General features: G+C 40.6%; 1 protein-coding gene across 1 annotated transcript; it reads left to right on the top strand.

Moving 5' to 3' along the window:
- Window positions 1–1,008: 1,008 nt before the first annotated feature.
- On the top strand, window positions 1,009–21,345 carry PLVAP (plasmalemma vesicle associated protein). Its single transcript, XM_069962230.1, has 5 exons — window positions 1,009–1,471; window positions 10,905–10,971; window positions 13,696–14,279; window positions 15,002–15,049; window positions 17,785–21,345. Exons 1-4 carry the CDS (start codon window positions 1,100–1,102, stop codon window positions 15,047–15,049), a joined length of 1,071 nt encoding a protein of 356 aa, XP_069818331.1. The 5' UTR covers window positions 1,009–1,099; the 3' UTR covers window positions 17,785–21,345.
- Window positions 21,346–22,934: the final 1,589 nt, after the last annotated feature.

Raw genomic sequence — 22,934 nt, 5'->3', positions numbered from 1 at the left:
CTGGACACAGTATTCTAGATGTGGTCTCACTAAAGCTCTATATAGCGGGATCACAATCTCCCTCTTCCTACTGGTTATACCTCTAGCCCAGCATACCATTTGCTTTCCCCACCGCCTAGTAGCACTGGTGACTCATTTTAAGGCTGTCAGAAATCACTACCCCTAAATCCTTCTCTTCTGAAGTCTTTGCCACCACAAAACTGCCGATATGATACTCGGATAGAGGATTGCTCCTCCCCAAGTGCATTATTTTACATTTGGAAGCATTGAACTTCAATTTCCAGTGTTTGGACCACTTATCTAGCAAATCATTTTTCATATTACTGACACCTCCAGGAATGTAAACCCTGTTGCACACTTTTGTGTCATCAGCAAAGAGACACATTTTACCACTAAACCTTCTCCAATGTCACTTAGAAACATATTAAATAGAACAGCACCCAGAACAGACCCTTATGGCACACCATTTGTAACCAGTCTCTGTTCGGAATATACACCATTAACAACAACCCTCTGATATCTATAACATATCTATCACAACCACAAATCCACTGAACTATCCAGGGGTTAAGTCCAATTTTTTCTAACTTCTCTATCATGTTTTTATGGGGAACTCTATTAGGTGATATCCACAACGCCACCTTCATCCAGCACTTTTGTGACATAATCAAAGAAATCAGTGAGATTAGTCTGACATGATCTGCCTGCAGTAATGTCATGCTGGTTTGGATCTATCAAATTGCTGATTTTAAGGTGATCCATTATCTTCTTTTTTTAGATTTATCTTCTTTTTTTTTTTATTGGGTTATAATTGTTACCAAAGTGTTAGCTTGTTTGCTGTCCATTACTCTAAATAAATTGTCTTTTCACAGGTCTGACTGTTATGACAAATTCAAGGAAATTGTGTGCATCCTGAGCAGCAGGAAGGAGCCAGACATGGGAACTTTAAAAAAAAAAAAAAGAGTTATATAAACAGTAAGTACGAAAATGTAATGTGAGTGACCCCGCCTTGTCCCACAACCTTCTTCTAGATAAAGAGTACAGACTGCCAAATGTGAGAAGTCTCCAGTAAGGAAGGATTAACTGCAGATTGCCAACCATGGACCCAAACTATGCAATGGCAAAGTTTGGATTGGAGTCCAAAAATATTCTCAAAACCAAGCACAGGGGCTGCTGGTATTATACAAAATATTTCTTCTTTTTTCTATCTATAATCCAATTCCTAATTATCCTTGGTCTAGTTCTGTTCATGCTATATGGAAACGCCCATGCCACCACAGAAGGTCGGCTGATGAGTGTAGAGAATCGCTACCAAAACCTGACAATCGATTATGCCTGGCTAAATGGCAATTACTCTCAGTTGAAAAGCAAGTATGCCAGCCTGGATAAGGAAAATCAAAACTGCTCAAAAATATTATATACCGTTATAAGACAACAGGTGAACAGAACAGCTGGGAAACCTCCTGTGATGGTGAGTACCAGAACGTTATGTCTATTTTTCGCTGTAACTTTTGGCCCCAAAAGCATATCTCTCAAATTTATTAGAATAATTTTCAGGTACTAAAATTATTTCAAAATAAAGAAAATTGTAACATATAGACACATCTGCTGGGCACTTCTGAACTTTAGTATCACCTGCACAATTATGCTCAGTCAATGTCGGGTCTGAATTACACATTACCAATGAGAAATATATTGGTAACTATATAAGATGGCAGCAAGGATGATGGCTTTATGTAATATACACTACCGTTCAAAAGTTTGGGGTCATCCAAACAATTTTGTGTTTTACATGAAAAGTCACCCTTATTCACCACCATACGTTGTAAAATGAATAGAAATAGAGTCAAGACATTGACAAGGTTAGAAATAATGATTTGTATTTGAAATAACATTGTTTTTACATCAAACTTTTCTTTCGTCAAAGAATCCTCCTTTTGCAGCAATTACAGCATTAAGCTGGAGAAATTGCACCCCGCACTTCTAGAAGCAGCTCCCACAAGTTGGATTGGTTGAATGGGCACTTCTGGCGTACCATACGGTCAAGCTGCTCCCACAACAGCTTAATGGGGTTCAGATCTGGTGACTGCGCTGGCCACTCCATTACCGATAGAATACCAGCTGCCTGCTTCTGCTGTAAATAGTTCTTGCACAATTTGGAGGTGTGTTTAGGGTCATTGTCCTGTTGTAGGATGAAATTGGCTCCAATCAAGCGCTGTCCACTGGGTATGGCATGGTGTTGCAAAATTGAGTGATAGCCTTCCTTATTCAGAATCCCTTTTACCCTGTACAAATCTCCCACCTTACCAGCACCAAAGCAACCCCAGACCATCACATTACCTCCACCATGCTTAACAGATGGCGTCAGGCATTCTTCCAGCATCTTTTCATTTGTTCTGTGTCTCACAAACGTTCTTCTTTGTGATCCAAACACCTCAAACTTGGATTCATCCGTTCACAACACTTTTTTCCAGTCTTCCTCTGTCCAATGTCTGTGTTCTTTTGCCCATATTAATCTTTTTCTTTTATTGGCCACTCTCAGATATGGCTTTTTCTTTGCCACTCTGCCCTGAAGCCCAAAATCCCGCAGCTGCCTCTTCACTGTAGATGTTCACACTGGTGTTTTGCGGGTACTATTTAATGAAGATGCCAGTTGGGGACCTGTCAGGTGTCTGTTTCCCAAACTAGAGACTCTAATGTGCTAATCTTCTTGCTTAGTTGTGCAACGCAGCCTCCCACTTCTTTTTCTACTCTGGTTAGAGCTGTTTGTGCTGTCCTCTGAACGGAGTAGTACACACGTTGTAGGAAATCTTCAATTTTTTAGCAATTTCTCGCATGGAATAGCCTTAATTTCTAAGAACAAGAATAGACTGTCGAGTTTCAGATGAAAGTTCTCTTTTGCTGGCCATTTTGAGCGTTTAATTGACCCCACAAATGTGATGCTCAAGAAACGCAATCTGCTCAAAGGAAGGTCAGTTTTGTAGCTTCTGTAACGAGCTAGACTGTTTTCAGGTGTGAACATGATTGCACGAGGGTTTTCTAATCATCAATTAGCCTTCTGAGCCAATGAGCAAACACATTGTACCATTAGAACACTGGAGTGATAGTTGCTGGAAATGGGCCTCTATACACCTATGTAGATATTGCACCAAAAACCAGACATTTGCAGGTAGAATAGTCATTTACCACATTAGCAATGTATAGAGTGTATTTGTTTAAAGTTAGGACTAGTTTAAAGTTATCTTCATTGAAAAGTACAGTGCTTTTCCTTCAAAAATAAGGACATTTCAATGTGACCCCAAACTTTTGAACAGTAGTGTACAATATACAATATTAGACTTTTATCAAGTTTCTGATGTGTCTAGATTTTCAAGATTTCACAGACAGTGAGGTGCTTCTACGGATTTACAACCATATTGGGCTGGTTTTGTAGATACAGTATATATGTTTTCTACTTTCTGTTCCATTGTACTGTTCTACATTGATAATCGGCTCTTCTTTGTACAGGAGGGGACATAAGGCATGCTTTTTTGTTGGCGTTATACTATATCTATTGAATGTACAGCTGGTATTAGTTCTGGTTCTATGTTTTGGCACTGTTGGCAGCAGCATCACCACAGTTAAGGGGTTTATACCACAACATCAATGTCCTTTCCACAGGATAAGGGATAACGAATTAAGCAAGTAGAAGGGCGACGGTCTGACTGCTAGGACCCCCACAATCTCTAGAATGGGGAACCAAGTCTCTCAAGTCTTTTCTGAGAACTGAGCAGCAGTCACACATGCCCACCACCGCCTCATTTATTCTCTACAGCTGATTGAGATAGCATAGTACAATGCTTGTCTATCTTTGGCAGCTACCATAGAGAATCAATGGAATGTTCGCACTGCCACTCTATTTAGCAGCAACAGTCGGGTCTGTGCTCTCGAGATCACAGAGGGTCCTGGAGTCAGACCCCCTACGACCACTTAGTTATCCCCCACTACATGTTTCAAATGGGTCAAAATATTTTTACATCATGCTGGTTGAATAGAAAAAATAAATAAATAAAATATATATATATATATATATAATTCATAATTTGTCTATTAAAATGTAAGAATAAAAGAAAACAAGGAAAAAGAATCCAGAATGGTGATAGTATGAACGGAGTGTAATGCAGATATTAAATAACGTAAAGATAAAAATGTACAAAGTTTTTTTTTCAGGAACCAAAATTAATACAAAATAAAGAAAATTGTAACGTATAGACACATCTGCTGGGCACTTCTAAACATTAGTATCGCCTGCACAATTATGCTCAGTCAATGTCTGGGCTGAATTACACATTACCAATAAGAAATATATTGGTAACTATATAAGATGGCAGCAAGGATGATGGCTATATGTAAATTTACAATATACAATATTAGACTCTTATCAAGTTTCTGATGTGTCTAGATGTCCAGGATTTCACAGACAATGAGGTGCCTCTATAGATTTACAAACATATTGGCCTGGTTTTGTAGATACAGTATGTATGTCTTCTACTTTTTGTTCCATTGTACTGTTCTACAGTGATAATCGGCTCTTCTTTGTACAGGAGGAGACATAAGGCATGCTTTTTTGTTGGCGTTATGCTGTATCTATTGAATGTACAGCTGGTATTAGGTCTGGTTCCAGTGTCGGACTGGAGTGCCTTGGGCCTACCAGGGGAAATCATTCTTGGGGCCCACCCTTCAGCCACCATACTTATCTATGTTAAGATTAATAAGGGTCCATTTACACGGCGTGATATGGGGCAGTCTAGGGCTGCAAACGATTGCTAATCAGCAGGGCATAAATATATAGAGATGTGCGGCCGACAGCAATGATTATTACAGCTGCACAAAAGATCAAATTAGCCGACTATCGGGCATTTGCTTGCTTGTCAGCTGATCTCTGGCACTTTTACATAGGGCTTCCTAGGAGCGCTTGTTACCCATAATTGACCTGTGTAATCGGGCTATAACGCAATTGTCTTTGCATGATAACACTTTATACTTAGATACAATAATCATACAGCTACCAATTACACCAGTATATAAAGGGCAAATATCCCCACACATATTACCACCGTACTGTTACTGACCAAATCCAGTATACCAAGACCAATATTACCAATAATACCAGTATATAGTAGGGAAATATTATCACCATACATATTACTGTCATACTGGTGCTGACTAATATTACCAGTATACATGGGAGAAATATTACCGCCACAGCACAAGCACTACCATCACCCCCATATTGTTACTGACTAAATCCAGTATACTAAATCCAATAAAACACAGTACCAGATAACAAGTGACAAATATTACCACCACATACTGACTAATACCACCATATACTGATTAACACCACCACATACTGACTAACACCACCACATACTGACCAATATCACTGCTTACTGACTAACACCTTTGCTGCTTCCGAATAATACAATCACATATTGACTAACATCCCCACTGCTACTGAATAACATCCACTGTACATAGATTACTATCACCTCATACAGTCATATAGAGGCAGACCCAGCTCTACACAGGTTCTGTACACTATATACATTACAGTGCAGTTACATCAGGTGACTCACAGGGGATGTCTTCTCTGATTAGAGTTTTTCCCTTTTCATTTTCTCCTCCATCTGCCCTGGGCCATCATAAGAACTTCTCTAAACCACGAATCCACAGAATGTGCCAGACAGACATATTAGGTTCCTCACTCCAGCACCATCTTCATCTCTTTACAAACTGCACATCTGTATTGGTCCCTTTAAGCCCTCATTTAGTGGGTAACCCTGACACTATATGATATATATCCACCTTATAGTATATTCCCCCCTCTGTGTAGACACCTTAGATGGTCTCTTGCTCAGTCTTCCATATAGATGGTCCCATGTGCATTTAGTGCATATGAGTAGTCCCTTTATAGTAGATGACACCCTCTGTGCATCCGCTATACCAGGGGTAGGGAACCTCGGCTCTCCCGCTGTTGCAAAACTACAACTCCCATCATGCCTGGTCAGCCAAAGCTAAGGCTGTAGTTTTTCAATAGCTGGAGAGCCAAGGTTCCCTATCCCTGCACTATAGAAAATGGCCCCCTCTGTGTAGTCCACTATAGTAGATGCCCGCCCTCTGTGCATGCCCTATTGTATACACCCCCCTGTGTTGTCCCTGTTATAGATGGCTGTCCCCATTATAAATGGCTTCCTGTGTTGTCCCCCTTATAAATGACCTCCCTGTGTTATCCATCCCCCATATAAGTAGCCCCCTTATGTTATCCTTCCCCCATATATAGCCCCCTTATGTTGTCCTTCCCCCATATATAGCCCCCTTATGTTGTCGTTCCCCTATATATAGCCCTCTTATGTTGTCCTTCCCCCATGTATAGCCCCCTTATGTTGTCCTTCCCCATATATAGCGCCCTTATGTTGTCCACCCCCCATATATAGCCCTCTTATGTTGTCCTCCTCTGAAAAAAACCCAAAAAGAACAAAACTCACCTTACAACCAACTCACCCCGTCGGTCGCGGGTCTCTTCTTCTCTCTTCCCGGACAGATGAGCTGCTACCTGGTGAAGTCCCGGCAAGCGCCATCACTTAGCTCTGTGTGCGCTGCGGCGGCTGGGACTTCCGGTATGGGCTCCCTGTACCGGAAGTCTCAGGCGCCACAATGCACAGTTAGCTCAGAGGCGACACGCTGACCGGGACTCCACCAGGGAGCTGCTGATCTGTCAGGGGCGACACTCTTGTGATCGCAAGCAAAACGCTGCTTGCGGTCACAAGAGTGATTGACAGGCCATGGCTTCTCACGCTGTCAATCAGAACACTACATTTACTGGAAGCGATTGTTGCAATCGCTTTCAGTTAAAAAGGAAGGTGTGGCACCCGTCGACCGAGTGGGCCCCCCCAGTAGCACAGGGCCCCAGATGGGCTTGATAGATGGAGACCACTTTGCTGCAGTCTCCAGCCCTATGTACCCTGACAGGGGGGCAGGGCCCACAATGGGTGGAAATAATTGACATGCACATTATTTCGACGGCCGGTTCAAACTACGGACGTTTTTCAATGCATTGTGTGAACGACAGATGTTGTTTGCATCAACTTTAATGCAATGAATTTTACTATGAACAGAATGGCCATCGTTTTAATTGAAAACAACAGCCATTCTTGTCATAGCCTTTGTTCCCACAAAGTATTTTTGCTTAGTATTACAAAGATACATAGTACAGAAAATACATAAAGCCTTTGTTCACACACTGTTGAAATTAAGTGAATGGCCTCCAAGTTATTTCAAAACCATTGTTTTCAAATAATGGCAATTATTTACCACATATCCCTGATGAGGGATGCATGTCAGAATTATTGAAAAAATATAATTTACCTGAAAGTGCTCTTACACAGTGCAGTTTTGATCAGGTTTTGTTCAGACTTTGTGCTGCAGTTTTAAATTATGTGGATCAGTGACATAGCATCACTGAGGCCCAACCCAGCAAGTAGGAAGGATCACCCCTTCGAGATCGCATTACATCTGGGCAATCCCACCACTAGACCACCATTTTTAACAGCAGGATTTAAATGGTTAATTAGTCGGCGGGGTGATTGTGCCATGACAGCCATTAGCCACAGTCCCCAGCTTCTGATAGCAGATGGGAGAGGTGTAATACAGAGCGGGGTCACTGCGTGATCCCTTTCTGTGTCCCCTTAGGAGCTTCATGACGTACAGGTATACAATGGCCCCTTGGAGTTAAAGGGATACTTTGGGCAAACATAAATAACATGTATCTCCCTTTCCTGTAATGTCACGTCCACACCCAAAAATACCCACTTAGCCAGTTAGCAACTGAGACAGGACACCTCTGTAGTCACTGACAGCCTGCACGGATAGTCCCTATGATGTGATGGCACAGGAACCAGGAGATAGAGGAGACCAGCGGGTTACAATAAGCAGTGGCACCAGGACGGGTAAGTATAACTTCATTATTATGTTAACATCCACATCTAGGTTTTTTTTACGTTTGCCCAGAGTACCCCTTTTTTTTGGTTTTAAGCTACTTGGACTACAATCACTGTTCCAGGGCCGTTTCCAGGGCTGTTTCCAGGACCGGGCAGGCCGGGCGACCGCACGGAGTGCTGACAGCTTGGAGGCGCCCGGTGGCCCCAGCGCATTCACCGCATCTGCATCATCGGCGTTCAACGGGGGGGGAGGGGCAACGGACCGCCGGCCGCCACACTCTGTTGTGACCACAAGCATTGTTTTGTGTCCCAAGAGGCCGGCTCTTACTGGCCCCTGGTTGATGCTTGGAAGTCACAGCCACAGGCGCACAAGGAGCTCTCTGATGCACACGCTGCTGGGGATAGAACGGGACACCCCCGGCAGCGCGTGCATCAAAGAGCTCCCTGTGTGCCTGTGGCTGTGACTTCCGGCACAGGGAGCGCTTGTTAAAGATGCTCCCTGTGCCGGAAGTTCCAGCTCCGGCACACAGGGCGTTCTCTTATACGCTCGCTGCCGGGGATAGGACGGTACACCCAATACACAACTGCTTCTTCCTAGTAACCGCTTTTATCAGGATTTGCCCTGTTGCCTAAATGCCTTAGAAACTGCCTTGCACGGTTCTATAGCATAAGGAGTCATACTATGGCTTGTATGCAAACTAGACATTTAAGAAAACTGTAAAATGCCCTGCTAAAAAGAATCCAGACACTGTTAAAATCCAATCACTGTTCGCTGTTTAGACCCCATTACACGGAGCAAAAATATGTCGAATCAGGCCGATTTGGCAGATTATCGCTCAGTGTAAGAAAGAAAACAAGCAGCTAACAAAAACGATCATTGGCTGATTGTGTCTTTTGGTCCTGCCTAAAAATCATTGGTAGCCAACCGCACATCGCTAAGTGTAATAGCAATGCATGGCCAATGGCTAATGAAGCTGCCGCCGCCACTGAGGCTTCTACTCCGGTCGGTCTTTGAAGTGACAGGCTGATTAGCCAATCACTGGCCAATCACAACTCTCATCTCAGCCAGTGATTGGCTTAGCAGCCTGTCACTTTAGAGACCAGCACTGAAGTTTCAGTGGCGGCTGTGGGGAGAGGGCAGAAGCTGGGAGAACACTGGGGAATATGGACAGGTATGTATGCACGATTATTGAGTCATTTAATAGGCTCAGTAAGTGAGCACCAATCTAGTAGATCGGCATTCACTTATCCGGAATATTGGCCTGCGTAATACAGCTTTTACTCAAAAAGCTACAAGCTTGAATGCTTCCTCACCTCACTTCCCTGCTTGATTGTTGCAGCTTAATGCATTTCAGGAGCTCAGGAAAGCTTGACTCTTTGTATTATAGAATACAAGCATTTTTACGTTCTGAAAGCGCAGATAGACATATGAAAGGGACCTTGTGTCTCCTTGTCCTAAATCATCAAATATCAAACTCTCAGGCTCGGACGAACCTAAGCATGCCCGAGTTGGGCTCATTTCTACTTAAAACTAATCATAACCTAAATGCTAAAGGATATAGAACTTTTAGCATATTGGCTAGGGCCATGAAAAGATACGATGATTTATTGGTCATAAAATGTAGCATTAGATGTACATAGACAAACTGAGCCATTGCCCAACAAATTCAGTTTAAAGTGTTCACAATGACTTGCAAGGCCATCAACAATCTGCCTCCTCTATGCATTTGATTAATCTCTTGATACTGATCCTCACAAAACCATCTGCGATCTCCCATTGTCTTCTCCTCACACAGTTGTCTTCTAGATTTCTGCTGCATTTCCCCGTGCCCAAACTCTTACTAGACATCTAAAAAAAAAACCTCTAAATAAACATGTGAGTACCAGAATTTTAGCACAGTTTACGCAAAAATGCTAGTGAATATTACTAAACAGACTTTAGCAGACATTTTTGGCTTAAAAGTAGGAGAACATAAAACTGGTCTAAACAGACTAGACAGTTTAAAAATTTCAAACAGCCCAAGCCATTGCTCATTCTTAGGGGCCATACCCACATGAATGCTGATGCAGGGAGCTCGGAGGTCCAGTCAGTAGAATACTGTATTCGGTATTCTGACCCCTATATATGGGGCCTTAGTCTTAGACTGTCTAGTCTACACTGCTCACACTGTCTAAGAACTAGACTAGATTTATTTATCTCCCCTTCAGTGTTTTCTACATGATGCAGCTCCCGGCTGTCTCCTCTGTGTTAGGTTTCTTCCTGTCATTTCTTACAAGCCACAAGACAAGGGTGAATCTTAGAGAGTATCAAGACATAAGCAGAGAATTTATTAATAACTGCGGTGTACAGGCTCACAGGATTTATGTGTGATTGTATGAGGTGCAATGCTTCTACATTGATCCTGTGCGCACATTTTATTGCAAAACAAAAATGTTAAATGTGGTGCATGCAGAGGCCACATCCCGCCAAATGGTTGCGAATAGATTTATTAGCATCTCAGCCCTCTGTGCCAGAAAATGAACTCTGCACCACATGGTAAATGCCCCCCATAGACATTCGATTTTTCCGACTTCAACAGGATCAAATGTCTACGGCATCATAGATATTTTGTTCTGCTTCAATAAAAACAGTAAAACATGCATGTTAGTAAGGAAATAGTGAGGACTGTTCCTCTAAGGCCAACATATTTTGCAGGCATGTATAAGCTGTCATGGGATAGTCTAGGTCTTAATAGGCTCTGATCTGCTGTGGAGTGCTCATGTTTGTAACGGTAAATCATTCTGATAACAGGTATATAACTTTTGCCACTCCCTAATAAGTAAGAATACATTCAGCAAATGCTTCTAGCTTTATTTTTATTAGAACAGAAAATGAAATCATATTTATACATAAATGTTATGTTCACTGCATGTTCTTCTTTTTAGCCTCCAATAATTGAAAACTGCCAATCCAAACAATCTTCCCTAGATCGGCTTAATACAACGTACATCAGTAAGTATTGGATCAGATTAAGAAGATATTTTTCAAAACCTGGACATTTTATATGTATTTTATTTCTCAGTAAATAAAGGGGTTATCTAGGATTAAGAAAACATGGCTACTTTCTTAAAGAAACAGCACCTCTCCTGTCCTCAGATTTGGTGTGGTTTTGCACCTCAGCTCCATTGAAATGAATGGAGCTGACTTGTAATACCACACAACATGGGGGCAGGGGTGGAGCTGTTTTTCCAAGACAGTAGTAGTGTTTTTTCTAGACTTCTGTCTTTGCCTATCAGTATAATGTAAACAAGGTAATCAAAATAGTATATTGCAACGTTTTTAATATTCCAGCAATAAACATTTAGCATTTATCAACTGCATATCAACTGTAATCATAGTTGGAATGTGGGAGTTTGAATGGACAGACTACTATTGATTGTTATGATGGGATAACCCACTCCTCCATCCACTGAACTTCCTACACCAAGTTAAGAGGGGGGGGGGGGGTTGCACTGAGCAGCAGTCAGGATGTGTCGCTGCATAAAATATTGTCGCTGCATAAAATATAATAGTTCAAGCCTAAACTGTTACTTGTAAGAATGAAATAGAGATTCACTTATATAGTCTCTGGCTGCCAGTTAGTGAGACATGTACACACATGTTGCATATATATATATATATATATATATATATATATATATATGTAGAGCCTCTCATATTGTACAGATAAAACCCAGTGTATTTATAAGAGAACAATGATCTCATGTATAGTTTGGAAAAATTCAATATGGAAATAAATCTTGTGGTTGTTTAATAATGAATGCCTAACTACACATATTCCTATAATTTTTGCTGGCTTGTAATATCATCATATTAAAAGACTAAACTGCAGGTGGGTAAGAGGTCAGGTGGTGGCTCATAGGGCATTTAGACCTTACTTCATCTAGAAAGTTAAAGAGTCACTGTCGTATTTTTTTTTTTTGCAGAAATCAATAGTCCAGGCGATTTTAAGAAACTTTGTAATTGGGTTTATTAGCCAAATCTGCCATTATCTGCATGTAAAAAGCCTTTTCCCAGGTCCCCCCCTCCTTCCTCTTTTTCATCCACTCTGAAAAATCTGAAAATTGTGACTTGTTGCAGGAGTCGTACCCTGTCTGCTCTAGGGAGAGGGGAGGGGGAGGAGGAAGGAGGGAGTTAGCCGGCAGCAGAAAGCAGATAACAGAGGATTACAGGCACAGAGCTGGGTGACAGCTGTAATCCGAGCTCAGACAGGTCACTGGTGACTGTCACAGGAGATATCCCGTGAGGGATTTGTAGATTAACTCTTTGTTGTCCTGTTTTGGTCTTTTCTTTAGCTCTCTCCATAGGAGAACAATGAAGACAGGGGGGAGAGCTTCAAACTGCTTTTTCATGATAAAAATGCATTTTTCGGATAATAAACCCAATTACAAAGTTTCTTAAAATCGCCTGGACTATTGATTTCTGCAAAAAAAAAATTCACGACAGTGACACTTTAACCTTTTACTTAAACATGGACATCAGCTAGATTTATTTCCCAGCATTGTCCCCTCTTGACAACAGTTACAGCATGCTACATTCTTTCTCATTTATCGTAACCTAAAATTAGTTACAAAATATATTTAGCAAAAAGCCATGATGTAACTACATATATCACTATGTTATAAATATGTCACATATATATCTCTATAAGTGAAAATGTGCATATTATACTGGAATGTAAAAAATGTGTGTTTTGTTGAACTGAAAGTGAGTTCTATTGCAAGTTTGTTACTTGGAGGAAACTATATTCAAGTGGCTGTGATTGTTTAGTTCCTGAGAATGAACGGTGACGAGTAGCTCCATTTGTCTCCTTAACATCATCAGTATAAGTGATAACCCAGGGACAAACAAAGGCAAATAAGCTCTCTTATGCAAATGACAATTAGAGCATATTGTCGGGTATGTATGGAGAGTTAGAACCTTTAGGAAAGTGCTAACAGAGCATGATAAAACACTGATGACTACATAGTCTGATTAGTCTGGTAACAGCCTTAGGGTGGTATTACAGGACCCGATAATACCTGTAAACGAGCAGCGATCTGCTGGATCATTGCTCGTTTACTGGGCCTATTACACGGCCCGATAATCTTTTGACAAGAGCTGCAAGGACATCGTTACCGATGTCCTTGCAGCCCTTGCTAAACTGGCATACATTACCCATCCACGTTCCAGGGCTGCTCCTGCCGTCCGCTTCTCCCGGGGTCCCGCGCGCGCTCTAGCTTCACAGTGGCCTGTCAGCTGATAGGGCGCTCAGCCAATCACAGGCCGGGACCGCCGCGGCCTGTGATTGGCTGAGCGCCCTATCAGCTGACAGGCCACTGTGAAGCTAGAGCGCGCGCGGGACCCCGGGAGAAGCGGACGGCAGGAGCAGCTCTGGAACGTGGATGGGTAATGTATATCGTTAGTCGCCGGCCACACACCGCTATTACATGTAGCGGTGCACGGTCGGCGCCCGACAAAAATAGGGTCTAACCTATATCAACGATCAGCCGATGATCGTTGTCATCGGCTGATCGTTGCATTTATTACACAGAGCGATAATCGGCCGAATCGCGCCAATTCGGCCGATTATCGTTCCGTGTAATAGTACCCTAAGTATGATCATTTGTTTGCTTTGTAGTTGTTACAGTCATACCTTTTATGTGCTCTTATCTCATTTTCATTTTTTGTGGGCAGTTGACACTCTTCAATTAAAGTTTGAAAAATCACTACTTCAGAGCAATTATGCCAGACAAAAAGAGATCTGTGACCAGAACATTCTCACTCTTACCAACAAAGTCAACCAGACCAATTTTGAGAAGGCAAAGCTTCAGAGGGAGAAGGAAGACATAGAAAATCAAATTAAAGTGTTACAAGATGTTTGTACTGATATCAATAGAAGGTTTGATGTTGCGTTAGATATTATGAAAAGAAATGTTAACAGCCTCATCAACAGCCACAGTGACACGTCCCATTCAACTTGCTGGGCCCTAAGTGCAGAAAGTAACAGAAATATTGACCAAGCAATAAACAGGATGAAGCAAGATGTGAACAATGTTATGTATGAGAACAGCAAGCTAAAGACAGAGAATGCTCGAAATAATAATGAACTGGAGAAATGCAGGCAAGAAAAGACAGGTATTATTTCAGAGAAGAATAGTCTGTCCATGGAGAAGGGAGGACTGGAAAAGCAGTTGTTGGAGAAAAAAGAAGAACTTTCCAAGTCTTACGCAAAGTATATGAAAAAGGAAGAAGAACTGGAGACTTGTAAGAAGATGCAGGTGAGTGGAGCCTAATAAGTTGTTAGTTATGTGCAAATGTTTTCTGTGCAACTTTTGCTTTTGTAGTCTTATCTACAAGTATGGCATTAGTGTTAACACAACTCTACCATAAAGGAGCAGTCCGGCCAAAAGTATTTTTTAATATGTTATTACTTATGGAAAGTTAGACAACTTTCTAATGTACATTAATTATGGGAAATGCTCATATACTGCTATTTCCCTTAATTTATTAGATCATGGAGTTATGTACTGTATAATCACTTTAACCTGTAAATGTAAGATTACAGAATATATAACATTCTTGTGGAATATGGAACAGGTTTGGGAGGTTAGATTTAGTATCTAGTTTGCCACATGCCCTTCCTGTCATGCTGCTGATCATCCTGTGGACCCTGTGACACAGCTATGAGGTTCCAGATTGTTGCCATGGTAGGGTGTAATAAGAGAACAAAAAACTGACAATACACTGTAAAAAAAAATAGTTTTGCAGTGTACTGCACAAGCAATGTCAAGTTCAAAACCCCTTGGAGGATTAAAAGTATAATTTAAAACAGAAAATACCCCAAATCCCCTTTATTAAAAATCCACACCCTTCCAATTTTTTGAAAAAAAAACAAACAAACAAACAAACATCTAAGACAACAAAAAAATAAACATAATTGATACTTCTAAATGTCATTACTGAATAAAAACAATTACTACTTTATTTTCCTTTTCTTTAGCCTGGTCCCCGCATGTCAGGTGGGATGTTTCCAAGAACAAAAAAATAGGTAAGAAAAGGTATAATTTACATATGATAGAAGGGGAACAACTTATTGTGTGAATTATCTGTGTATTTATCTACTTTTTTCATTCTTCCCCACTGATTCTCAGTTAAAGGGAACCAATCACTAAGTTCTACGTTCTTGCTGTGCCGCTCATGCGCAGTACAGCGGGTCCGGTCTGCGCCGTACTGCGCAGGTGCAAAATAGCCTCGAACTCATTGCCCGATCTCCAGCAATGAGTTTGAGGCTTTCTGCACGTGCACAGTACGGCGCAGACCGGACCCGCTGTACTGCGCATGAGCGGCACAGCAAGAACGTAGGCGTGCTGACGTTAGAGACAGCGCGCCTCCGATGACGCCGCCACAATTATGCAGGCTAATCACGCCCAGAGGGGCGTGATTAGCACTACAGAACGCCCAGGGACCGTGACTACTTGCCCGCAGCTCCCCGCCCAGAGGACTACTTGGGGGTAATTTACATACAGAGCGCCGAGTTTATAAAGTACGTTTTTGGCTTGTACATTGCAGGAACGGGGGGTATAAAAGCATGTTTGGGAAGTGTGCTGGGTGCTGCTACAGCACATTCCCATAGCTTTACATGCGTTTTTTAAGTGATTGGTTCCCTTTAACATCTGGACACAACATTTTTGAACAGAAAAATGTCAAGGCTAACTGTGCTTTCCAATAAAGTTGGGCCTGCAGAATTCCAAAAGTATACCAATGGTCACCTCAGGAACTAATACAGAAATAGTTTTCTTTAGAAGTTATCCCTAGTTCCAATAAGTTTGTAAATTATGTGATAAACCTTACCAGGGACAGGAATGCATTCACAAAGTCTTCAGACCATTTCACTTTTTCACACAGTACGATTACAAGTCAAATTATATAACTTATTTTGTCTAAAAGAAATAAATATGTTTAAAATTGCTCTATTCTGATCTTTTAAATGTTTTTATTATTTGGTCTATGGCACTATTAGGGGCTTTTTTGCGCCATAATCTGTACCTTTTATCAGTAGCTTGCTTGCAAATAAGTGACTTTTTGATCACTTTATTTAAATTTTTCTGGCTATCATGTAGCAAATTATTAGAAATGTTGTGCCTTGGCGGTTTTCCCGCTTATGCAGTTTAATAGCAGTGGAGATTTTACATATGGCATTAGCAAATATTATTTATTTATTTTTATTTATAAAATGGGAACAGGGGGTGATTTAAAATTTTAAAATGGGAAGGGATTTTTTAATTATTCTAAAATGTAAACCTTCTCTGCACTGACTCCTCATAGAGATCAATGCAATACACATGTACTGCATTGGTCTGTACAGTCAGCGCTTTATTACTAAGGGCTGTCAAAGCCTATAGTTAACGAATGCCAAGCCAGAATCAGTGTCCCGGCCTGATAAGATAAGAATAACAGATCAGCCTCTCCCGATAGCATCAGGGAAACTGATCAGCGCACTTTACCACCTAGATGCCTTTTTAACTGAATTTAACCATAACCATAACAATTGTGCTGATATGGTTCCCAGCAGTACAGTATAGATCTACTGTGCAGCTCACGGAGTATACCAAACGTTGTTGCAGCAGTAGCTTTACAAAGGGGAAAAGGATGCTTTATTACGCCATGTGAGGCCGGAAGAGGGGAAGCAACCAGTCTGTCGGGGCGAGAAGCCACTAATGGAACTCTCTGCCTGTCAATCATCCCTGCCCCTCTCCCAGCCAAATAAAACATCTTTTTCCCCTTTATAAAGCTACTGCTGCAGCCGCGGCTGGTATGCTCTGTGAGCTGCTCAGTAGATGTGCTGTGTTGTTGGGAATCATATCAGCACAATAAAAATAGTAGAGCCTTTTAAAAGGAAAAAACAAAACAAAGCGAACAAAAACAAAGATTAGATCTGTCTTTAAGGGGTTAAGAATAGTTTGGGAAAGGTGATGAAAAGTGCTTGTTTTTTTTCCAGACGTGGCACTTAGAATTGAGGCTTAAAAGTTCAATCTTGGTTTTATCAGCCCACAGATTCCGAGTGGGCTTTCATGTTTCTTTTTCTGAAGAGATGCTTCTTCTTCGCCACTTTACTATAATGCTCTGATTGGTGGAGCGCTGCAGTCATGGTTCATCTTCTGGAAGTTTTTTCCATTAACAGTCAGGATTTTTGGAGCTTTGAAGTCCTGGTTTTTCCAAACTTCTTTGAATTGAGAGTTATGGAGGCCATTCTCCAGCTCTCCACACAATCCCATCTCTGAGCTCTACAGGCAGTCTTTCCTTCTCATGGCTTGTTTTTTGCTCTGATTGTGAGCTGTGAGATCTTAAACAGGAACATTCCGGATCATGTTCAATAAACTGAATTTACCAGAGATAACTCAAATGAAGGTGTAGAAATATAAAAAAATATCAGGAGAAATGGGAGTCCCCAGAGCAAAATTTCAAGCATCATGCTTATGTCTGATACTAGCATGTGAAATTTTAGCTTTTCCATTTAGCTTTGTCATTATAGGGTATTGAGTACAGAATGATGGGGTGTGTGGGGGAAGGGCTTCAATTTTATGTATTTATATTTAACACAAAGCAGCATAACAAAACGTGAAAAGGTGTGAAGACTTTTGAATACATTGTAATTACAATCTATGTAGATTGCTGCAGAATATAGGGATGTTATACATGCAATCAGAAATGGTGCATTTTTTTTTCAGAATCCTAGATAAATTTACTAACAATATTAAGTTTTACTGTGTGTTTTTTCTGCAGATACTGGCATGGTGTTACCTAAAATGAAGATGCATGCAATCCAGACTAACTGTTTTTGAAATTGCAGAAGACTTGTGTTAATCCTGCTTCATTTACCAATAAGTGCACAGTAATTTTAATCATTTAGGGTGTATTCACACATGGTATTGGTGTTGTGTTTTTTGCTGAATGTGCTTTTGGCATGATCTTCCCATTTTATTGCAGTGAATTGTGCAATCACGATAGAATAGCTTAAAGGGAACTCAAAATAAGAAAAACTTGTTTTCTATTTAAAGTACATTAAAAGTTATATAGATGTGTCTATATAATGTATTACCATATCTGTATGGTTCTGCCACACTGGTACTGTAGCTGTTTGAAATCCAGGAAGTGAAGAAAAATGGCCTCTGTGCCAATTTACATTATCTCCTGCTCCCTCTGCTATCCCACCTTAGGAGACAAATATTCCATGCCTCTGTCTCACATTGTGTGTGTTTGCTGAGCACAGGCTGATGATGCAGACAGGGGGCAGGGCATGATGTCACAGGAGGCTTGGCTGGATACCCCAATCCCCTGAGTGATTCACCATCTCTGACCAGCCAGAAGTAGCTGCTGCACTGATTTCACTGATTGTGCAGAAGTCTGCTGTGAAATTAGGACTATGTTCACACATGTTGGAGTTTCATTGCAGTACTGCAGCGTATTCACAAAAATGATGCAGTAACACAAGTAAATTATACTAAACGGCAGATAGGATCAGAGCCAGCACTGCCAATCCCACCTGGAGAAAAAAAACAGGCATAAACAGTATATCTCATGTAAGATAGTATTGGGTAAACTTCTTATTGTGGGGCTCAACTTCAAAGATAAAAGATGCTTGATCATAATATATGCATGGAAATGAAGAGAAAAACAAATTTAATTCAAAAAGTTTTTTACTTTATTCCAATATCAGCGTTACAGGTAGAGAATACAGTGTGCTGTGTGGTGTTACAGGTAGAGAATACAGTGTGCTGTGTGGTGTTACAGGTAGAGAATACAGCGTGCTGTGTGGTGTTACAGGTAGAGAATACAGTGTGCAGTGTGGTGTTACAGGTAGAGAATACAGCGTGCTGTTACAGGTAGAGAATACAGCGTGCTGTGTGGTGTTACAGGTAGAGAATAAAGCGTGCTGTGTGGTGTTACAGGTAGTAACTGTGTGCTGTGAGGTGTTACAGGTAGTAACTGTGTGCTGTGTGGTGTTACAGGTAGAGAATACAGCATGCTGTGTGGTGTTACAGGTAGAGAATACAGCGTGCTGTGTGGTGTTACAGGTAGAGAATACAGTGTGCTGTGTGGTGTTACAGGTAGAGAATACAGCGTGCTGTGTGGTGTTACAGGTAAAGAATATAGTGTGCTGTGTGGTGTTACAGGTAGAGAATACAGCGTGCTGTGTGGTGTTACAGGTAGAGAATACAGTGCGCTGTGTGGTGTTGCAGGTAGAGAATACAGTGTGCTGTGTGGTGTTACAGGTAGAGAATACAGCGTGCTGTGTGGGTGGGACCACAATGAAATTATAAAGTACTGCAAATAATTCAGTAATGCAATGAAACTGCAATGTGTGAACACAGCCTAGATGTTCTGCAACAGATTTTGGCGGGGAATGGGCAGGGTGGAGGACTGTGATGAACAGCTGAGGGAAAGCAATGCATTCTGGAACCAGTATTGCATTATGGGAACTGCTCAACCAGGAAGTACAGAACAACAGAACTGTACAACACAATACAGAACAAAAACCCCAAAACAAATGTATTTTTGGTAGTTTCAAAACTGGGATAGGCTATGTTCATACAAGGTTTTTTTTACAGCTCCGTTTAAAGTGATGTCTGTGAGTCTAAAATAACAGATGTTATTTAGCAGCCTGGCCTCCCCTTGCAATGACTGGTGTTTGCACATTATTTTAATTAAAAAGTCAATTAAATGTAATAGTAAAAATGGAGAAAGAACGGTGAGAAAAGAAGAACTGTGTGTGAACAGATAATAAAAAATGTCCATTGTTTGCAAAAGATGTCCGAAAATAATGATCATGATCATTATTTTGACGTCCGCGGTAAAAAAAATCTGTTATTCAATGCATTGTGTGCATTGGACGTCCTTCTTCCCATTGACTTCAATGCATTGCCATTGCAGTCAGTTAAATCTCGGCAAAGACTGACTTTTTTTTTATATAAAAATCAGCCGACTTTTTTCTATTTTTGACATTGTGTGAACATAGCCATAGATAGGTAATGCTATTTGCTTCTGCAGAAGTTTCATTTTTTTTTAACCTCTACCTGGTGTTCCCCTTTAATGTTTTCAGCCATTCCACAAAAATCGCAGCTTTAAAGGCACTATTATCAACACAGCTGTAGAATAAAATTGATCAAGCAAGTTATATAAACTAAAACCTTACTGCCATGTGTTTCTTGGTTTTAAAAATATAAGAAATATCATTCCATTATTAGTGTAAAACTATAAAATGTTCTAAATACATTTACACAAAATATACTTTTCTAATTCATCATCGAAGATGATTGTATTCTGTATATTATGTAGTATATAACATAACAGTCAAATGGCTTGCCTGTACTAGACTATGACCTCAGGGCTGCAGACATAAAAACATCCATCTCCGTTGAATAGGAGCATCGGCATCCTATGGGCTGCCCGGACGATCAGCGATCACCCGGGCAGCCCCCCCCCCCCCCCGCAGCTCCTCGCTGCCCCTCCCGCACTCACCCGCTCGCTGCAGACGGCCCGTGGAATAGGGCCATAAGCAGAATTGTTATCCAGTAATCTTGGAAAGTCCAGTGTCAAACACAGTCCCTACTGGGCACTAGTTACTGGTAGCAGACGTTATGGATAACAAAGAGAAACTGATTACAGTTTCAGGCTATGTTCCCACACAGTATTTTGGTCAGTATTTTTCAACCAAAACCAGGATCGGATTGAAAAGACAGAAAGGCTATATTCACACATTGTTGAAGTTTAGTGGATGACAAATAATTGACGTTATTTTAAAACAACGGCCATGGTTTTTAAATTAACTGCTGTTATTTTCTATTGGCGGCATCCACTAAGTTTCAACAGTGTGTGAACGTAGCCTTTCTGTGTTTTCAATCCGATCCTGGTTTTGGTTGGAAATACTGAGCAAAAATACAGTTTGGGAACATAGCCTCAGGCTATGTTCACACATAATATTTTTTTATTATTTTGGTCAGTATTTTTTCAACCAAAACCAGGAGTGGATTGAAAACAAAGAAACCATGCAACTCTTTGCTTTATAATTTCTCTCTGTTGATTCAGCTCCTGATTTTGTCTACAAATACTGACCAAAATACTGACCAAAATACTGCGTGTGAACATAGTCTTAATAAACTCAAAAAATTAACTGCATGTATTGGTGACCGCTGATAAGACAAAACTACTGTACTTTTTTTCCAGTAATAGCTGTTGTAGATCATTGCTTTAAACATTTTTTTTTTTATGTGCAGAAAAAGTAGATTGTTTCATGTTGAGTTTGTATATATGATGGAGATTCTAATAAAAATTAAAAAAAACTTATACGTCTCCACCTATTTTTGGGTAGAGGGAGGGAGGGGGGGGAATAAAATGCATTAAAAAGCTGCATCAATCCTGCACACACGCAATACATCTATTTATGCCACCATACGTATACTTTATAGTCTATGATTTCTCACAGGATAACATTAAAAGCATTAGCCTACTGTGAAAAAAAACTAAGCCTAATAAAACATCTTACAAAGATTACTGCTTTCTGTGAAATGGCTTTCCCCCTCTGCTGCCAAGAATGTTCCTGGACATTTCTTAGAATTTCAGTGATTAATGCCCCCATTATTACAGGAAACCCCTGGCCTGCGTGTGCTACTGTTGTTTTCTTAACAGACGACAAACACACTCATTGTTCTTTTTGTAAATATTTCTTTGCTTTTGCGGATATGGGAAATAAATGTTCAAGTTTTTGCTGTCATTTCTGATTGCTGACATGAATTAATGTCTTGGGAAGGGTCTGGAACAGAGGCAACCAAGAAGGAAGGGAACAAGGTCATACAGGAAAAAAGGTGATGATGTACTGTAAAACCTCAAGGTTACATTTACTTAAGGTCAATTTTATACATAACAAGTAGTAGCAACATTTTTGTGCTGTTTTTTTTTTTTTTTATTATTATAATGCTTTTCTCCTTGGGGGGGGGGGGGGGGGGGCATTGTGGTCAGATAGTAGTTAGAAGTCAAATATAAGTAAAATATGAGAATGTATATCATGTAGCTTTTTGGGATCAGTAGCATTTTCTAATGCATACTGCAAGCAAACAAGATGGTGCAGGTTCTGACACAGCCAGTTCAAGAAGGATTGACTCCGCTAACTAGCCTGTGTAACAGCAGAACGAAAGCAAAGCTCCTCCAACACTCTGAATGCCACTGATTTTATTAATTGTTATATCTATGTGGTTTCAGAGGAATGGAAATTCTTCTGTGACCCCACCAATTTACTTAATAAGGTAGTTCACCGCCAAAAAAATTCTTCCAATTTCTTCCAGTACCTATCACCTGCTGTATGTCCTGCGGAAAGTGGCATTCTTTTCAGTCTGGATAGCAGAAAAGGATTTCTATGGTGATTTGCTACTGCTCTGGACAGTTACTGACATGTGTCAGCAGAGAGACTGGAAAGAATACTCAATTCCTAATTCCTGATAACTAAAGAAAACATAATGGATATAAATTGCAAACTTGCTTTATATCACATATATATATATATATATATATATATATATATGTGTGTGTGTGTGTGTGTGTGTGTGTGTGTGTGTATGTATGTGTGTGTATCACAGGACAGATATTACCAATAACACCAGCATATAGGAAGAGAAAATTTTATCACCGTACATATTACCGCCATACTGTTACTGACCAAATCCAGTATACTGAGACCAATATTACCAATAATACCAGTATACAGGGGGGAAATATTACTGCCACACCACTACCATCACCACCATATTGTTGCTGACCAAATCCAGTATACTAAATCCAATAAAACACAGTACCAGATCACAAGTAACAAATATTACCACCACATACTGACTAACACTGCCACATACTAGCACCACCGCTGTTACTGAATAATCCACTGT

This window comes from Dendropsophus ebraccatus, chromosome 3 (genome assembly GCF_027789765.1).
Source record: "Dendropsophus ebraccatus isolate aDenEbr1 chromosome 3, aDenEbr1.pat, whole genome shotgun sequence".
In the NCBI taxonomy this organism is placed as follows: Eukaryota; Metazoa; Chordata; class Amphibia; order Anura; family Hylidae; genus Dendropsophus; species Dendropsophus ebraccatus.
This window is presented reverse-complemented; position numbering and strand designations above follow the sequence as displayed.

Excerpts from the sequence above, each read along its gene's own strand:
- PLVAP (XM_069962230.1), top strand. The coding sequence starts at position 1,100 with ATGGACCCAAACTATGCAATGGCAAAGTTTGGATTGGAGTCCAAAAAT. Across the intron at positions 1,472-10,904 it reads CTGGGAAACCTCCTGTGATG|CCTCCAATAATTGAAAACTG; the intron begins GTGAGTACCAGA and ends TCTTCTTTTTAG. Across the intron at positions 14,280-15,001 it reads AGACTTGTAAGAAGATGCAG|CCTGGTCCCCGCATGTCAGG; the intron begins GTGAGTGGAGCC and ends CCTTTTCTTTAG.